Source organism: Ipomoea nil, unplaced genomic scaffold, assembly GCF_001879475.1.
Source record: "Ipomoea nil cultivar Tokyo-kokei standard unplaced genomic scaffold, Asagao_1.1 scaffold2283, whole genome shotgun sequence".
Taxonomy (NCBI): domain Eukaryota; kingdom Viridiplantae; phylum Streptophyta; class Magnoliopsida; order Solanales; family Convolvulaceae; genus Ipomoea; species Ipomoea nil.
In genome coordinates, this window is record NW_017618711.1 from 4,034,242 (window position 1) to 4,053,243 (window position 19,002).

General features: G+C 38.4%; 2 protein-coding genes and 1 pseudogene across 2 annotated transcripts; 1 reads left to right on the forward strand and 2 right to left on the reverse strand.

The window, feature by feature from the left end:
- Nucleotides 1–4,923: 4,923 nt before the first annotated feature.
- On the reverse strand, nucleotides 4,924–6,055 carry LOC109151347. Its single transcript, XM_019299321.1, has 3 exons — nucleotides 5,922–6,055; nucleotides 5,635–5,823; nucleotides 4,924–5,187 (listed from the first exon to the last, which is right to left on the reverse strand). Exons 1-3 carry the CDS (start codon nucleotides 5,977–5,979, stop codon nucleotides 5,051–5,053), a joined length of 384 nt encoding a protein of 127 aa, XP_019154866.1. The 5' UTR covers nucleotides 5,980–6,055; the 3' UTR covers nucleotides 4,924–5,050.
- A 7,886-nt stretch (nucleotides 6,056–13,941) lies between these two features.
- On the forward strand, nucleotides 13,942–18,580 carry LOC109151218 (annotated as a pseudogene).
- LOC109151348 lies at nucleotides 16,895–18,000 on the reverse strand. The gene is made up of 3 exons (XM_019299322.1): nucleotides 17,867–18,000; nucleotides 17,580–17,768; nucleotides 16,895–17,148 (listed from the first exon to the last, which is right to left on the reverse strand). The coding sequence occupies exons 1-3, from the start codon at nucleotides 17,922–17,924 to the stop codon at nucleotides 17,012–17,014; spliced, it is 384 nt and encodes a 127-aa protein (XP_019154867.1). The 5' UTR covers nucleotides 17,925–18,000; the 3' UTR covers nucleotides 16,895–17,011.
- Nucleotides 18,581–19,002: the final 422 nt, after the last annotated feature.

Genomic DNA, 19,002 nt, shown 5'->3' on the forward strand with positions numbered 1-19,002 from the left:
TTTAGAGCAAGAGGCATGGAGATTGAATAGAACTCGGCTCATTCATGTGGGCACGAGTCAATATATCATCAATATATTTTCATTACTCAAGAGTCAAGACGATACCACATGGATAGGGTTGAACTTCAATGTCAAGAAAATAAGAGAGACCACTCGGATCATTGATAGAGAAACCTTATGGTTGACAAGAGTAAAGAGAAATTAAAGAGTGCAGATAAGATGATACATAACTTGTGATTATTATATTGTCAACATAAACAAGTCAATAGATAATAAAGGTGCGAATATATATATAAAATGAATAAGGACATATTAGCAACTGAATTTTTATGACAAGAGAAAGAATGAGGCGCAAGTGACAAGATTGATAATAAGATTGAACGTTTTAGTATAATCAAAACATGGGTGTTGATGAAAGCCTATTGCCATAAGACGGGCTTAGTACCTGATGATTGATAAAGCTATGAAAAAGATATTTTGTGAAAAATTCCTACTTATACCTAACAAGGTTATAACTAGAGGAAGGTGGTACAAGGTCATGGAAATGATTGTGCCAAAGAAAATTATATTCCCCAACCATGGCTTGGTGTCAAACATGATTCTTAGAGCTTGATTGGTTGTTCTAGATTTAGTGGATTTGGTTTGAAGGCAAGTATGAAGATTGGGTCTTTGAATAGGTTTTAAAATGTTACTTTTGGAGTGTCTGATGGAAACTCTTTGGCAGCCATTACCCATTACTGCAATTTATAACTCAACCTAAACTAAAGAGCAGGACTTAGTGCACAATGGGCAAATTATTCCATGAACAACAGGAATAAAGACATTTAGTGACAAATATTTTGTGACACTTCATAATTTAGTCACATATAATACCCTTTTTGTAACCAAAAAAAAATTAAAAATTGACACTATTGTGTGGTGTAATTGTGATATATATATATTTTTTTTTTTTGGTTATAGATAATATATATGGTAATTGTGACGAGTAAGTATTTGTTACGAATAAGTTGTCACTATTACTAGAATAATAGTGTCGTAACATGCGTTGTCACTATTTGTTGTCACTAAATGTATGTTTATTTTGGCGGCATTATAATTATGGCGGGAACAAATGTAATTGTGACAAAATATAATGTTGTCACAATTTTTTGTACTTTTTGTGACAAATAGTTGTTGGTCACTCTTGTTGAGAATATTCATGACAACATTTTTTGTCAATAAAAATACAATTGATTAGTACCACTAGAAATGAGAAACAATTGTGAGAAGAAATATTGTTGTCACTATTATTGTCATTTTTTGTGATGAAATTGTTACAAATATTTGTGACGTTCTATAATTCCGTAACGAAAATCACTAAATTGTGACAATAATTGTGTTGATTTTTTTTGTCACTAATTTATTATAATTGTGACGAGTAATTAATTGTTAGAATGACTTCGTCACTATAGTTAAATAAATGGTTATTGTGTGAAATGAATGTATTGTGAAAATATATTTTACAGTGAATTCCATTTTTGGTCCTATTGTATGGGGTCATTCCAATTTTAGTCCATCATAATTATTTTTGCCACATTGCGTGCACTATTATTAAAAGTGTTCCAATTTTAGTCCACGAAAAATCTTAATGTGGACTAAAATTGGAACACTTTTAATAATAGTGGACGCAATGTGGCAAAAATAATTATGGTGGACTAAAATTGGAAAAACCCCTATAACAATAGGACCAAAAATGGAATTCACTCTATATTTTATAATCACTCATTTTTAAACGTTCTTATGTAACAGATAAGTTCACAATTAATTATTTTACTAATTTGTCATATCAATTTTTTTGAAAATAAACATGTTTATGTTTAGTACCAACAATATATTTCAAAAAGATTTATTAAAATTAACCATTCGAACTCAAAATATAAAAAATAAAGAATTCAAAAGTTATAAATACAAATTCATATAGTACTCAATCATCATCATCATCATCAACACCACCTTCCTCATCTTCAGATGTTGGAATCTCATCATCATCATTAATCGTATCAACTTCAATTCTCTCGTCTTCTTGGTTTGAAATGTCTTCATCTTCGGCTTCATCAAGTATGCGAAACAACTTGGAGTGTGAGCTTGCAATGTATTGTTGTTGTGGATTGGAAGCCCCAATTTGCACAACTCGCGATTCTGAGAGGAAATATTTTGGTTGTCAAAGAATGAAGGTGCGAATATGTATATTATTTTTACATTGGTGTAATTTTTGAAATGACCCCTTTAGTAAATTTGTTTGAAATCTTTTCATGAGGAGTACGAGTGTGAATTTTTTGTTTGAAAAGATCAAATTTCATCTACTAGAGAACAAAATGAGAATGATGCATTTGGAATGAAATTTGTTTTTTGTAATGGAAGTTTTTGTTTGTCACCACAGGTAGAATATAATTGCACTGTGATGTCATACCATCGAAAGTGAAAAATCCACTTTTTGGTGGATTTAAGCAATTCCACCGGAAGCTCGAAGTATATTATAATTCCACCTTTCGGTGGAATTGGAGCTACCTTTTTCACTTTTCGGTGGGTTGAAGCAAAATATTATTTTATTGGACACCATGTCAAAATAAAAATTTATTTTGTCTGCCAAATCAGCTTAACGGATCACCAGGTCATCAAAACAAGATGAAACCTGAAAAAAAAAATGATAAATGTAATAATTTTTAAAAAGTTTATGTATTATATTAACTCTTATTTTAGACCCAGAAATTAATATAATTGAACACTTGTGAGTAATAAATGAATCTATTTTTTCTTTTTGAAACATAAATGAGTCTATTTAATCTTTCTATCAACATTTTTCAATATACTAAAAATAAACTTTATTTCAATGTTCACCTTTAAATCATAGTTCATAGTATAATAATTGAGTGAAATGCGGCATCTATTCTTGAATTGCAACTTTGGACAATGTAAATAAAAAAGAAGCAAAAGGCGTGTTTTATGATCTTGACTCTTGAGTAAAAAAAAGATAAAAATAAATAAAAAAAATAAGAATAGGAAAAAAAAAATGTCTAAAATAAAAAAAGAACAGGTTTTACGTGCCCTACCGGGCGCAATTGGTGCGGTCAACACTCTGGTGCAGTGGTGCCCAAATTTGCCTTCTCTAGTTCTCTTTTTCTTTCTTTGCTGTGCCCACAAAAAATCTTCTTCCTACACATTATTTTTCTTCTCTTTTCTATTTTTCTCCTTAAAAAATATGGAATAAAGTTCAAATTGATCATTAAATGTAATTTAAAAATATAATTAGGCTACTGAACACTCTAAATGTATGCAATTTTACCTGATAACAGGTTACCTACTTACGTGACAGCTGAATTGACATTTTTAATAATTTTTAAATAATTTTAATAATAATAAATTAATAAAAAAAAAACGACGGGGGCCCGCCAGCCACCCCCTCTTCCTCGAAGACGAAGGAGGACGGGGGAAGGGGTCTCCTGAGGCCGCCTTGTCATTTTATTTATTTTTATTTTTTTATTTAATTTTTTCAATTTTTTTTAAATTTATTATTAAAAATGCCCATTCAGGTTCCACGTAAGCAGGTAACATGCTAAAATTGATGGTAACCTGCTATCTGGTGAAATTGCATACATTTAGAGTGTTTAGTGGCCTAATTGCACGTTTTTGGAGTGTTCAGTGATCTAATTGCACTTTTTTTTTCGTTCAGTGGCTAATTTGAACCTTATTCTAAAAATAATATTTTTACTCTTAATTTTTATTTTTTTCTCATAAAATTTTAATATTGACATTTCATTAAAACTCACAAGATTAAGATAACTAATCATTGATTATTATATCAGGGAGTAAGAAAGAGTGAAGGAAGAGAAATAGAGAATACATGCATATTATAGAACACTTTCTCTTTCATGTCAACCCCTCTCTCCACTATCAAAGCAAGAAAAAAAAACTCCTTCTGACAAAAGTGGAATCGTCCATCCAGGTACCCCACACTTCGACTTAACAATTGGTGGAGAATTGTTGAGTTGGGCGTCCCTCCTATATGGTAAATAGGTCATGTTTGGACCAAACCTTTTTGTATCCACTATATATTTTGTTTGGACCTCCACTCATCTTGAGCGCTAATTATTATTATCATTATTATTATTAATATATAATAATATTAGGGATTATGAAGAGTTGGAAACTAGGAGTCCTTTGGCATCTTGTGACCTGGCCTTTCATGTTCTTCATTCCCTATAAATATGCTTAGGGATTTTGGATGCAAGATGGCCACCAAACACACACACATATGTTGATTCGGTAGAGAAGAAAGGTAGACGTGAGGCAAGACAATGAAATAAAACAAAGATTTCTTTTGCTTGTCTCTTTGTCTCCTTCGGTAGTTCGACAGCAGCGTGTTCGGCGTGTTTCATTCTTTGTCGCATGTTTTTGGGTTTTGCCGTGAGTTTGCCGAAGTTTTTGGGTGGTATCTTCATCAAATACTTTTGTAGAGGTCAACTGGTTTGTTTCAGACATCTTTTGGTTATTCTCGTAATATTTATATTCTTTTTCACTTTGCTCGTGGTGGTTGAATATTTTAAGTACGAGTTGATATCCCTTTTAGGTCTGTGAAACATTGTAGAAGTCAGTGACCTACAGTTGTTGTATTTCGATGATTTTTGGATGTTTGGCTCGTGTAGTAGTCAAAACTTTGTATTCAAGATTTGTTATAGTGTAATTTGAAGAGGTTACTCACACATTGACATTGATGAAGCTTGACCGTTGATCTCTTGTAACAAATTTTACTTCTCTAATTAATTGACAAAAAAAAAAAAAAAAAAAAAACACGGTTGGGCATGCTTTTAGTCTTTTATATCTGACTTTTTTCTTTAATGTAAAAAGATGAGACAAATTAACTTTCCTGTCAATGATTTAATTATATTTTTAGGAGAAAACAAATGATTTATTAGGAGATAATCATATCATACATAGGAACCCTTAGTACATATGATTAGTCTTTATGAAGCAGACGCCATGACTGGGGAATTGAAATAGCATTGCAGATAGATCACGCACAAATGCCGGGTAAAATTATTTTCTCGCAACCAGCTGTTACTGAACAGCCTCTGCAATCAGCGTCGGTTTTACATTTCCCACACCCACCTTTCGGTTTTGTTTTCTTGTCCTCTGTTGTCGATGCCACACCTACCAAAAACCAACTACACCATATTATAATATATTACGGAGTATATTATACCTATCGCTGAGCGGAGGTCAGGAAAGAGTTTTAGGAAAGTATTGAGCGGAGGCTGATAAAGAAGCAAGTCCAACACTCTCTTTTAAAACTTCTCATTACTCAACAAACATGACTAATTGTCAGTACACACAAGAAATAATATGTCTATTTTGAACATAACTTCCACGATACTGATGTGAAATTTTAAACGTTAATCTCTTTTCTCAAATACTGTTTATTGAATCAGTGAGCTAAGTCCGTCTTAAAATTATGGTAACAAAGAATATTAGAGCAACTAGCATGTGCTTAGAGGGAATTATTGAACAGAGATCTATAAAGGACTAGTATCTTATTTCTTGAAAATGTGTTTACTAACAATATATAAAGATATAAAATTACGTCTTCGATATACATACCACCCAAAGTGGGACCAACTCCAGCACAATGACCGACTTGAGATCCAGAGATTTTGTTGATGCAGAAATTGGTGGAGTAAGCGGTGTTAGCTTTGCAGTCATGGTGAGACTTGCAAAGCTGCCCAGTCATGAACAACTGCTTCTTGTTTGGTCCTACGGTTATTTGTGCCGTCAGACTTGACGGCAACACTGCAACACATACATAATAAATTAAAACACATCATTTTTATTAATTAATATTGATATCAATATGATATAGAGGAAGAGAGAGATAGAATTGAACTAACAAGATGCAGCCATGAAAAGAGCTAGGAAGACAGCTATCTTGGTTGGAACTCTCTCCATTATCTCCAGTTTAAGCCTGGCCTTACTTGAATCTAGTAGTAGCTAGGAAACATGGGCAATTGGCCTGACTTTATATAGAGTATGTAATACAGCGCATAAATTTGTGGTTATCCGGCATTCACACTCATGACTCATGACTCATCGATCTCTTTAGCAGCCAAAAAGTGGGGTGTGCGTATATATTTAAGATTTTTTAATATTTCTTTTTCGATTGGCAAAAGGATTTTTTTTTCTAGTATTATTGATTATTGATTGGCAAAAAGTCAAAATTGTTAGGATTGATACAGTTCACAACACCAAAATACAAAGGCAACTTTGATTGAAAAAAAATGAGAATATTTCTAGTGTGAGATTTAAAATAAGGGTGTGTTTGGAAACCTGGAAAATGAGTTCTGGAAATCATTTTCCAAGTTTGTATTGTTTGGATGTGCCTAGAAAATCAAGTCAACGGAAATCATTTTCCGTTGACTTTGGAAAATAAGCTTGTTTTGGTGGAAAATGACTTCCCCTTTTTTTGGGGGAAGTCATTTTCCAACTTTTACACCAACATCACACCACCACCAACATCATCAACACCATTCCACCACCACCTCACTACCACCATCACCACCACTATTGCCACCGCCGCCACCACTATACCACCGCAATCACCGCCACCACTATACCACCACAATCACCGCCACCACCACCAACACCATACCACCGCAACCACTACCACCACCAACAGTCCAACACCATCAACACCATACCACCACCACCACCACCACCACCGTCGTCGCCGCCACCACCACCACCACCATACCACCGCAACCACCGTCGCCGCCACCACCACCACCATCACACCACCACCGCCACCGCAACCACCGTCGCTACCACCACCACCACCATACCACCGCAACCACCGCCACACCACCACCATCACACCACCACGACCGCCGCCACCACCACGACCATACCACCGTAACCACCGCCGCTGCCACCACCACCATACCACCGCAACCACTACCACCACCACCATACCACCGCAACCACTACCACCACCGACACCATCAACACCATACCACCACCACCACCACCACCATACCACCGCAACCACTACCATCACCAACACCATACTACCACCACCACCGCCGACGCCACCACCACGGGCACCACCACCATACCACCGCAACCACCGTCGCCGCCACCACCACCACCACTACCATCACAGCAACCACCGTCGCCGCCACCACCACCATACCACCGCAACCACCGCCACACCACCACCATCACACCACCGCCGCCACCACCACAACCATACCACCGCCGCCACCACCACCACCATACCACCGCAACTACCGCCACCACACCACCACCACTGCCACCACCGTCATACCACCACCAGTTATTATTATTATTATTATTATTATTATTATTATTATTATTATTATTATTATTATTATTATTATTATTATTATTATTATATAACAAATAACACCACTACCACTACACCACCACCACCATAATATTTTTGATATATTATTAGTTATTTTTTATTATATTTAAAATTATTATTATATTATTATATATTATTATACATGTAGTAATATTCTAAATAAAATAATTAAAATGATTAATTATATAATTCTACTCATTTTCCAGAAAATGAACCAAACACACAAAAACAGTTTTCCAGAATGCCACCAAACACTGGAAAGGAAAATGTTTTCCGGAAAATGACTCATTTTCCAGAAAACATTTTCCAGAAGTCATTTTCCTGCTTTCCAAACGGACCCTAAATCAGACACACAATAAGACAATTTGAAGAAAAATTTTCTGTATTGGCAAAAGGATATTACAAAATTACAAATATAACTCTCTATTTTTGCTATGCTAATGAGAGGATTCCTGATGGAATGAGATGATATTGGATGAAGAGGAATTGCCTATTTATAGCAAATTCACTCCTGCAAATTCCTCTTGCTCCTTCTCAAGGATGAGCAAGGTGCTCTTTCTCAAGAATGAGCACCTTGCTCTTTCTCAGAGATGAGCACCGTGCTCTTTCTCAGGAATGAGTACCTTGCTCTTAGCACAATTGTTTGTTCCTGCTCCAAACCTCATAGAAAAAAGGTTTTGCCTATTTCTACATTTGACTTTAGTATTTACAAAAATTACTTTCACTAGGATTTGAACCAATAACTTCTCATTTGAGAGAGGCTGATTGGCAAAAAAAATAAGAGTGAAAGATTATTATCGGCTTGGGTAGGGGTTGAAGATGGGGATGATGAAGATGGAAGTAAATTGAGTTTAGCAGCATTGGAGTTTGTAAATTAATTAATTTTATACAAATTAATCATATATATAATCAAAGCATGGGTGTTGATGAAAGCCTATTGCCATAAGACGGGCTTAGTCCTTGATGATTGATAAAGCTATCAAAAATATTTTGTGAAAAATTCCTACTTACACCTAATAAGGTTATAACTAGAGGAAAATGGTATGTACAAGGTCACGAGTATGATTGTGCCAAAGAAAATTATATTCTTCAACCATTGCTTGGTGTCAAACATGATTCTTTGAGCTTGATTGGTTGTTCTAGACTTGGTGGGTTTCGTTTGAAGGCAAGTATGAAGATTGGGTCTTTGAATAGGTTTTAAAATGTTACTTTTGGAGTGTCTGATTGTTGAGTTTGTCTCATATATGGATTAGGAATATGAGTTTGTCTGTCTCATATATGAATTAGGAATATGAGTTTGTCTCATACTAGGAGTAGGATTGAAACGGGTAACCGCCCAAATGGGGTGCTGGCGATATGGGACCCCGGAGGGGGGCCATTTTATTAGGAAATTTGGCCCAACCGCCCAAATGGGGTGCCCATTTTTATAAGTGATGTGTTGGCCCAACAAGAATAATGAAATTCTATCGGGCTAAGGAAAGAAGGAAGCTTGAAGTAAAATATTATTAGCTTAGAATTGTTACCAAGGGGTATCGAACCCACAACCTCAAGCACAATAACACACGTCCCAAACCACCAAGCCAATCAAGATCTTGTATAGTAAAGGGTAGGAAGCTCCAATTATGCATGGGAGTGCGCTGGAAGCAAGATAGTGGGGGGACACGTGTGTGGTCCAGAATGAAGGCTGCCAGATGTCGTCCATTTGGCAACCATCCGTGAATCCTTCAACAGTATAAATAGGCACCCTTCCCTCCCTTTTAAAGGCATCCCTTGGCTCACCAAACCCCTCCCGGTCCATTGGTCTGAGTCTTCAAGCCCCTGCTAGCACACCAAAGTTCGAGTTTTATCGGTAACATATTTAGTTTTATTTCATTTATTAGTTACCTTAGCTTGTTTAGTTATTATTTTGGGCCCTATTCCATTCATTGGGTCGCGTTCTTTGCATTTGGGCTGCCATTCTAGGCCTGTACCTCGGGCTTGTACATACTATTTTGGGCCTAGCGCCCTGTGTAATAAAGCTATTCTTTGCCTTCCCTACGTTCTATATTTCTATACCCGGTTTATGGTGGACCCGGTCTCAATAAAACCATCATTTGCGCCGTCTGTGGGGATCGCTAAGATTAGCCCGTGTTTGTAGTCTCCATTATCTGAGCAAGATTCTGAGGTAATGCCCAAATGGCTGATTCGCAAGATGGGCTACCTTACGAGGTAACACACTTAGCACATTGTGACGCTAACCTATTGAGTACACTTTTACACTTAGTTCAGTAAATATTATGTTTATTTTCCTAAACTATGTGCTCCTATGCGCTATGCATGCTTGGCCTACGGCCACCTCAACTATGTGCTCCTATGTGCTATTCATGCTTGGCCTACGGCCACCTCAACTATGTGCTCTTATGTGCTTTGCATGCTGGTCCTACAGCCATTCGGATGATCGACTACCGGACTCGCAAGGCGCGGTAGGCAGTCCGTGTACAATTGGTGGCTGGGGCATGTGGATTATCGCAACCCACATGTGCGGACTTGCATAGCAGGGTAGGCAGTCCGCGTGCATTTTGGTGCCTAGGGCATGTGGGTTATCGCAACCCACATACGCGGACTTACCGGGCTAGGCAGTCCGCATGCATTTTGGAGGCTGGGGCGTGTGGGTTATTGCAACCCAAATGCGTGGACTTGCCGGACCAGGCAGCCCGCGTGCAGTTTGGTGGCTGGGGCATGTGGGTTATCGCAACCCACATGCGCGGACTTGTATGGCCGAGTAGGCAGTCCGCATGCATTTTGGTGGCTGGGGCATGTGGGTTATCGCAACCCACATGTGCGGACTTGCATGGCAGGGTAGGCAGTCCGCATGCATTTTGGTGGTTTGGGCATGTGGGTTATCGCAACCCACATGCGCGGACTTGCATGGCAGGGTAGGCAATCCGCGTGCATTTTGGTGGTTGGGGTATGTGGGTTATCGCAACTCACATGCGCGAACTTGCATGGCAGGGCAACTCACATGCGCGAACTTGCATGGCAGGGTAGGCAGTCCGCGGGCATTTTTGTGGCATACAGTATACAAGTTCCAGAGGGCGCTCAGCCCACCAAGCGAAATGTAATCTCTCCCTCCAAAGGGGGTGAAGCTAAAGTATTAAAAAAAAAAAAAAAAAAAAAAAAAAAAAAAAAAAAAAAAAAAAAAAAAAAAAAAAAAGAACATGTACAGCATAGAGAAATCAACAGCGTAGAACAAAGCATCAAGAGAGAACAATGTGAAGCAGCAAAGACATCCAGTGAAAATTCAAATGAAGCCGAGTACTAAGTAGCGAGGAAGATGTCCAGTACAAGAAGCACGACAATGGAAGAGTCACCTTGATCTCTCGACACTAGGTGATGAAGCACGTCATGCGACGTGCGGTGTGCGTAGCGGTGTGCAGCAGAGGCACGCGGTAATGGCGTGGCGCGTAGCAGTGTGGCGTGTGGCAGCAGCATACGATGGTGGGGGGAACGACAAATATCAGGAAAATTTGGAACTAGAAGTTGAGTTTGGAAAAGAGAGGAGGTGGTGGTATTGAATTATACTTTCTTCAGGCATCTAGATGCCTAAAGAAAGTGGGGGACTTGTGATGGCGATATGGGACCCCGGAGGGGGGCCATTTTATTGGGAAAGTCGGCCCAACCGCCCAAATGGGGTGCTGGCGATATGGGACCCCGGAAGGGGGCCATTTTATTAGGAAATTCGGCCCAACCGCCCAAATGGGGTGCTCATCTTTATAAGTGATGTGTTGGCCCAACAAGAATAATGAAATTCTATCGGGCTAAGGAAAGAAGGAAGCTTGAAGTAAAATATTATTTTTATTAGAATTATTACCAAGGGGTATCGAACCCACAACCTTAAGCACAATAACACACATCCCAAACCACCAAGCCAATCAAGATCTTGTATAGTAAAGGGTAGGAAGCTCCAATTATGCATGGGAGTGCGCTGGAAGCAAGATAGTGGGGGGACACGTGTGTGGTCCAGAATGAAGGCTGCCAGATGTCGTCCATTTGGCAACCATCCGTGAATCCTTCAACAGTATAAATAGGCACCCTTCCCTCCCTTTTAAAGGCATCCCTTGGCTCACCAAACCCCTCCCGGTCCATTGGTCTGAGTCTTCAAGCCCCTGCTAGCACACCAAGGTTCGAGTCTTATCGGTAACATATTTAGTTTTATTTCATTTATTAGTTACCTTAGCTTGTTTAGTTATTATTTTGGGCCCTATTCCATTCATTGGGCCGCGTTCTTTGCATTTAGGCTGCCATTCTAGGCCTGTACCTCGGGCTTGTACATACTATTTTGGGCCTAGCGCCCTGTGTAATAAAGCTATTCTTTGCCTTCCCTCCGTTCTATATTTCTATACTCGGTTTATGGTGGACCCGGTCCCAATAAAACCATCAATTATTTTTGTATTGAATGTACATTATACCATATAATGTACACTTAGAACAAAAATAATGTACATTCCTTAAATATAATGTATATTATTTTTGTACTAAACATACATTATTTTGTACTGAATGTACATTATTTTACAGTAGACAAAATATAATCCACACAACTTGTGAGGACCATGGTCCACACAACTTATGTAGACCATGGTCCACACAATAATATGATTGGATTTTACATGCCCTACTGGGCGCAATTGGTGTGGTGCCCAAATTTGACTTCTCTTTTTCTTTCTTTGCTGGGCCAACAAAAAATCTTCTTCCTACACATTATTTTTCTTCTTTTTTCTTTTTCCTCCTTGAAAAATAATATTTTTACTCTCAATTTTTACTTTTTTTCACAAAATTTTAATTTTTTTTTAATGAAAACACCCAATTTTAATATTGACATTTATTAGAACCATAAGATGAAGATAACTAATCATTAATTATCACATGTTATGGAACACTTTCTCTTTCATGTTAACCATCTCTCCACTATCAAAGCAAAACAAAATTCCTTGTGACAAAAGGTTGAATCCTCCACCCAAGTGCCCCCACACCTCGACCTGACAATAGGTGGAGGATAAACTATAGTGACTTAATTGGTCAACATAAACTAGACTTTTAGACAAAGAGTTCCTCATTTAAGAGGTTGCTCCCGCTCTGACACGGATAAAACTTGATTTTTGGTCTCTTGTAATAAATTTTACTTCTGTGATCAATTGAACTACTCATGCGAGTAAAAAAAAAACTCCTTAAAACTAGAGGTGTTAGCGAACAGAGCTTTCGGCAAACTACTCGTGTTCGTGTTCGGTAAGCGTTCGTTTATGTTCATTTGTTAAGGTAAATGAACTATTAACAAACAAAAATTAGACCTCGGTTAATAAACGAACAGAACTTGGACAGTTGTATGCTCGTTTGCTAAGAGATCGTGAACAAGCTCGTTTGTGTTCGTTAATAATGTTCGTGAACAAGCTCGTTTGTGTTCGTTTAATAATGTTCGTGAACAAGTTCGTTTGTGTTTGTTTAATAATGTTCGTGAACAAACTCGTTTGTGTTCGCTTAATAATGTTCGTGAACAAGCTCGTTTAGTGTTCGTTTAATAATGTTTGCGAACATGAATGTAGATTATTTCTTGTTCACGAACGAATTGTGATCATGAACATGTGCAGGTGTTTGGTTATTAAAGGTTCACGAACGTGCTCATGAACGTAAACCAACATGTTCGTGAACGCGTTTGTTAACGAACACGTTCGTGAACGTGTTCACGAACGTTAACAAACACTAATGAACGCTTAATAAACGAACACGAGCATGATTTTCAAAAACCTTAACAAACGAATACGAACACGAACGTCTCAAAATTCTTAACAAACGAACACGAACATAATTTTTAAAAATCTTAACAAACGAACACGAACATGAACAACTTTCGTTCGTTTATATTCCATTTGTTAACAGCCCTACTTAAAACCACGGTTGGGCATGCTTTTTAATATTTTATATCCATTTATTTTATATTTGAATTTTTCTTTAATGTAAAAAGATGAGACAAATTAACATTCCTGTCAATGATTTAAAAGTAAATACCCAAAATAGTCTCTCGACTATAGTATAATTCACAAATTGATCCTTGACTATTAATTGAACCCAATTAAGTCCCTTAACTATTTAAAATTCACCCAATTAAGTCCTCTGTCAACTCTTTCGTCTAAAGCCTGTCAACTTGGAGGTTAAAAATGTAATTTTATAAGCTGCTTGGTTATATAGTAAACTATCCCTAAAATTAAGATCAAATACGTCGTCGTACTATTATTTGACGTCCCACCACATCACTGCTCTTCAACTCCACCTCCTTCGCCGCCTCCGCCATGTCGCCCACCTCCATATTAACCTCCACCTCCACATCCACCATTGTAGATACTAGATACAGTTCCAAACTACAGAGTACAGACTATCAAAATTGGTCTTCAGAAACTTGTTTAAAATGAATGACTATCTTCACAGTGAAATTCGATTTAACAACAGAAATGAAAGGTTCACAAATCACAATACAAGCACCTGAAGTTTAAATAATGCATTTCAAAGCATTGAAGAAAGAGAAAAAGGGACCTTATCAGATTGGGATGCGAGTAATGTCACACTAGTGCTCCCCATTTTCTTGATCATTTCGCTTTTGCAGTTCTGGGCACCCCTGGCTTATTGACAAAAATCATAAGTTTTTCCATGTTTTGTTGAAGAGACACAAGCTTAGGACAACAATATATGTGTAGATATTGGAGACGAGTCAAGCTTGAAAGGCTTGTAGGCAACAGTAAGTTTTCTCAAAATCGCATGCGAAACATTGGTGGAAGATAATGCGGTAGACAAGGAAGATGGTACCGACGATGATGCCGGAAGGGAAGCGCTGCCGAAGTCGTTCTGGCTATCTAAAGACGCCGAGCTTGATTGGTGCAACAAGAACGCTTTTCAGGAGCGGAAAGGAATCAGCAAAGGGAATAAACTCGAGCTCGATTACAACCCACTTGAATTTGAACCCAGGTTCGAATTCGAGCTCGCTTCGCTGCAGTTCAGGTTGCTGAAAAAGCAAAAGATGGACTACGTCTAGAAAAACAGGTAGCAAATCAACAAATATTAATTGAAAGAAAATTTGTGCTTTTTCCTGGGATGGTGCAGGGAATGGGGAAGAAGATAAGAGAAGTGGCGGACGTAGAGGTTAAGATAGAGGATCAATGACCAAAATGTGTGGTCAATAGTCGAAATTTCTCAAAATGTGTCGCGGTTTTTTTTTTTGACAATAATATGCAAAACTCCTTTGGGAGTTGCGTTTTTTGTTGTGTCCCGGCTTATTTTTTTTTTTCCCTGTATTTTTGTAAAACGCAAGTGGTAGTTGCGTTTTACGTATACTTATACGTAAAACGCATTACCTAAATGCGTTTTGTAGGGAATACGGTATAGTTAAAAACGCAACTTACTTTTACATTTTACGAATCAACCCATCTCTCCAGTTTGCGAAGCGCCTCGTCTGCTTGGGGATAGTGGTCACCTTCGCCACCTCCGTCTACGCGCACCGCATCATGTCCAAGGCCAACGGCGGCGGCGTTCCAGATGGCTTGAACTTCACCGCTTTCTCCGACGGCTACGATGAGGGATTCAAAAAAAAATCACCATAATGTCGCGCACTACATGTCGGAGATCAGAACCCGCGGCTCCTCGTCGCTGAAAGGCATCGTTTCCGGTAACGCAGCTCAAGGCCGCCCCATCACGGCCGTGGTTCATACTATTCTGCTCCCATGGGTTTCCGAGGTTGCGCGTGATGTCAACCTCCCTTCCGCCTTGCTCTGGATTCAACTGGCGGCTGTTTTGGATATTTACTATTACTACTTCCAGGGGTACGAGGATGCCTTCAAGAACACTGCTAGCGACCCAAACTGCCCCGTCCAACTACCTGGGCTTCCTCCCCTGTTCAGCGGCGATCTCCCGTCGTTTCTACTCCCCTCCGGCTCCGGTGGAGATTACAGTTTTGCCATGCCCACCTTCAAAGAGGAGATAGAGAAACTAGATCTTCAAACTAACCCAACTGTGCTGGATAACACTTTCGACGCTTTGGAGGCGGAGGGACTGAAATCCATAAGTAGCTACAATTTGTTGGGAGTTGGGCCATTAATTCCCTCCGCTTTCCTGGACGAAAAAGACCCCTCCGACACCGCCTTCGGCGGCGATCTTTTCAAGAAATCAAAGGACGACGGCTACATCAACAACTGGCTGAGCTCGCAGCCGGAATCTTCCGTGGTCTACATTTCATTCGGAAGCCTCCTCAACCCTTCCAAAACCCAAAAGGAAGAGATCGAGAAAGGGCTGCTAGAGATTAAACGCCCATTCCTGTGGGTGATAAGAGGCAAACCAGAAAACGAAGAAGAAGAAGAGGAAGAGATATTGAGCTGCATGGAGGAGTTGGAAAAGCAAGGATTAATAGTTCCATGGTGTTCCCAAATCGAAGTCCTGAAACACCCCTCTCTGGGTTGCTTCATCACGCACTGCGGATGGAACTCGACTCTCGAAAGCATATGCTCCGGCACGCCGGCGGTGGCGTTCCCTCACTGGACCGACCAAGGGACTAACGCCAAGCTGATTCAAGACGTGTGGGAGACCGGCGTGCGGGTGACGCAGGGCGAAGACGGCGTCGTTGGGAGCGAGGAAATAAAGCGGTGCATTGAGACGGTGATGGACGGCAGAGACAAAGGGGAGGAACTCAGAAGAAATGCAAAGAAATGGAGAGATTTGGCCATGTGGAAGCTAACAGGGAAGGTGGATCTTCAGATACGAATCTCAAGTCATTCGCTGGAAACGTAAGAAATCATTAGTACTACGCAACTTACTGTTTACGTTTAATTCGAAAAACGCAATTGATTCTTGCGTTTTTCACATAATTCCGGCGGACTAGCGCCGGTAAATAGTCCGCATTTCGGAGTTGCGTTTTACGTATTTTATAGGATTATAGGTAAAACCCATCTCCCAAATGCGTTTTAACGTATTTCATACGTCACATAAAAACGCATTTGGTAGATGCGTTTAACGTATACAATACGAAAAACGCAACTCGCCATTGCGTTTTACGTAAATAATGAAAAAAAAACACCCGGGACAACTCCAAAAACGCAAGTGGTAACTGAGTTTTACATATTTCTGTCAAAAAAAAGTCAAGACACATTTAGGGAAATTCTCTTGGCCATCTACACATTTCGGTCATTGATTCTAAGAAAGAGGTGGGCGACGTGGCAGAGGCGGCGAAAGAGGTGGAGTGGGAGAGCAGCGAGGTAGCGGGGTGGTTTTGAACGTTGAGCTGATTAAATTACAGTTTTGACCTCAACGTTGACAGGCTCTAGATGGAGAAATTTACGGAGGACCTAATTAGGTAAATTTTGAATAGTTGAGGACTTAATTAGATTCAATCAATAGTTGAGGATCAATTTGTGAATTATGTTATAGTCGAGGGACTATTTTGGATATTTATTCATGATTTAATTATATTTTTAGGAGAAATGAAATGATTTATTTGGAGATAATCATATCATACATAGGAACTCTTAAGAGTACATATGATTAGTCTTTATCACTGGGGAATTGAAATAGCATTGCAGTAGATCACGCACATATGCCGGGTAAAATTATTTTCTCGCAAGCGGCTGCTGCTGGACAGCCTCTGCAATCGGCGTCGGTTTTACATTTCCCACACCCACCTTTCGGTTTTGTTTTCTTGTCCTCTGTTGTCGATGCCATACCTACCAAAAATCAAGTACACCATATTATATTATATTATCATATTCTCAGTGACTCAGTAAACAGGGCTAATTGCTCGTGCACACAAGATATATACTTATTTTAAATATAATTAATCCTCACCTTGTCAGTGTCGAATTTCAAATCTTAGTCTTTTCTTTTAAATATGATCTATTGAACCAGTTAATTAAACCCGTCTTAAAATTATAATAACAACTGATATTAGAGCAACTATAATAACAACTGATATTAGAGCAACTAGCATGGTGGTGGAAGGTGGTTATTGCACCAAAACCCATGAAGAATCAGTATCCTATCTCTTTACGTCTTTAGCTGTAAGTTATATTTTTTAACGAATTAATAAGCGTTTGATCCTAACTAGTCTCTGTAACTCTAACCCAATTTGAAAAGTTGAAGCTAAAGAATTACATACCACCCAAAGTGGGACCAACTCCAGCACAATGACCGACTTGAGATCCAGAGATTTTGTTGATGCAGAAATTGGTAGAGTAAACGGTGTTAGCTTTACAGTCATGGTGAGACTTGCAAAGCTGCCCAGTCATGAACAACTGCTTCTTGTTTGGTCCTACGGTTATTTGTGCCGTCAGACTTGACGGCAACACTGCAACACATACATAATAAATTAAAACACATCATTTTTATTAATTAATATTGATATCAATATGATATAGAGGAAGAGAGAGATAGAATTGAACTAACAAGATGCAGCCATGAAAAGAGCTAGGAAGACAGCTATCTTGGTTGGAACTCTCTCCATTATCTCCAGTTTAAGCCTGGCCTTACTTGAATCTAGTAGTAGCTAGGAAACATGGGCAATTGGCCTGACTTTATATAGAGTATGTAATACAGCGCATAAAACTATAAAGTAAGTATCATTCTAATTATATTTTAATTTCATTAGATGATGTTGTTCTATATTTTAATTTCATTTTCACAAACACTAATTTCATTATAGCAACACTAAAATATCATATTCATTCTAATTATATTTTAATTTCATTTTTCACAAACATTAATTTCATTATAGCAACACTAAAATATCATTTTCATTCTACTACATTTTCATTTGATGACCATGCTTCACACATTGTTGTGTAGATCATGGTTCACTATATAACAATTAATGCTTGTTGCGGCAAATTATGTTGTGCATCCGTATGCACCATGCATGGTGCATACGGATGCAAAAACGACGTCGTTTTATTAAAAACGCGCGTCTCCTCTTAAAAAAAAATTCAGGTTCGATTCCCAGCAACAACATATGAATTCGATGAACTATAATTCCATAATCGATGAACTATAATTTCATAATCGATGAACTATATTTTCATAATCTAATCTATGAACTAAAAATTCCAGAATGAATGAACTAAAATTCCAGAATCTATAAACTAAAATTTCAGAATCAATGAACTACAATTCCAGAATCGATGAACTATAATTCCAGAATCAATGATCTAAAATTCCATAATCTATGAACTAAAATTCTAGAATGAATAATGTTGTTGTTGGGAATCGAACCTGAATTTTTTTTTAAGGAGAGACGCGCGTTTTTAATAAAACGACGTCGTTTTTGCATCCGTATGCACCATGCATGGTGCATACGGATGCACAGCATAACTATCCGCTTGTTGCAATACCTACTACTTTTATCATGGACTAGAGTTCACTTTACATTGTGGAATATGGTCAAACAATTATATATGTTAGGGAAAATTATAATTTATACCCCTCACAAATATGTCAATTATCAATGTCACACCTGAATTATTAGTATTATAAATGTTTCACCTTAATTTTCAAAACGTGACATATATTGGCTCTCTCCAAAATTA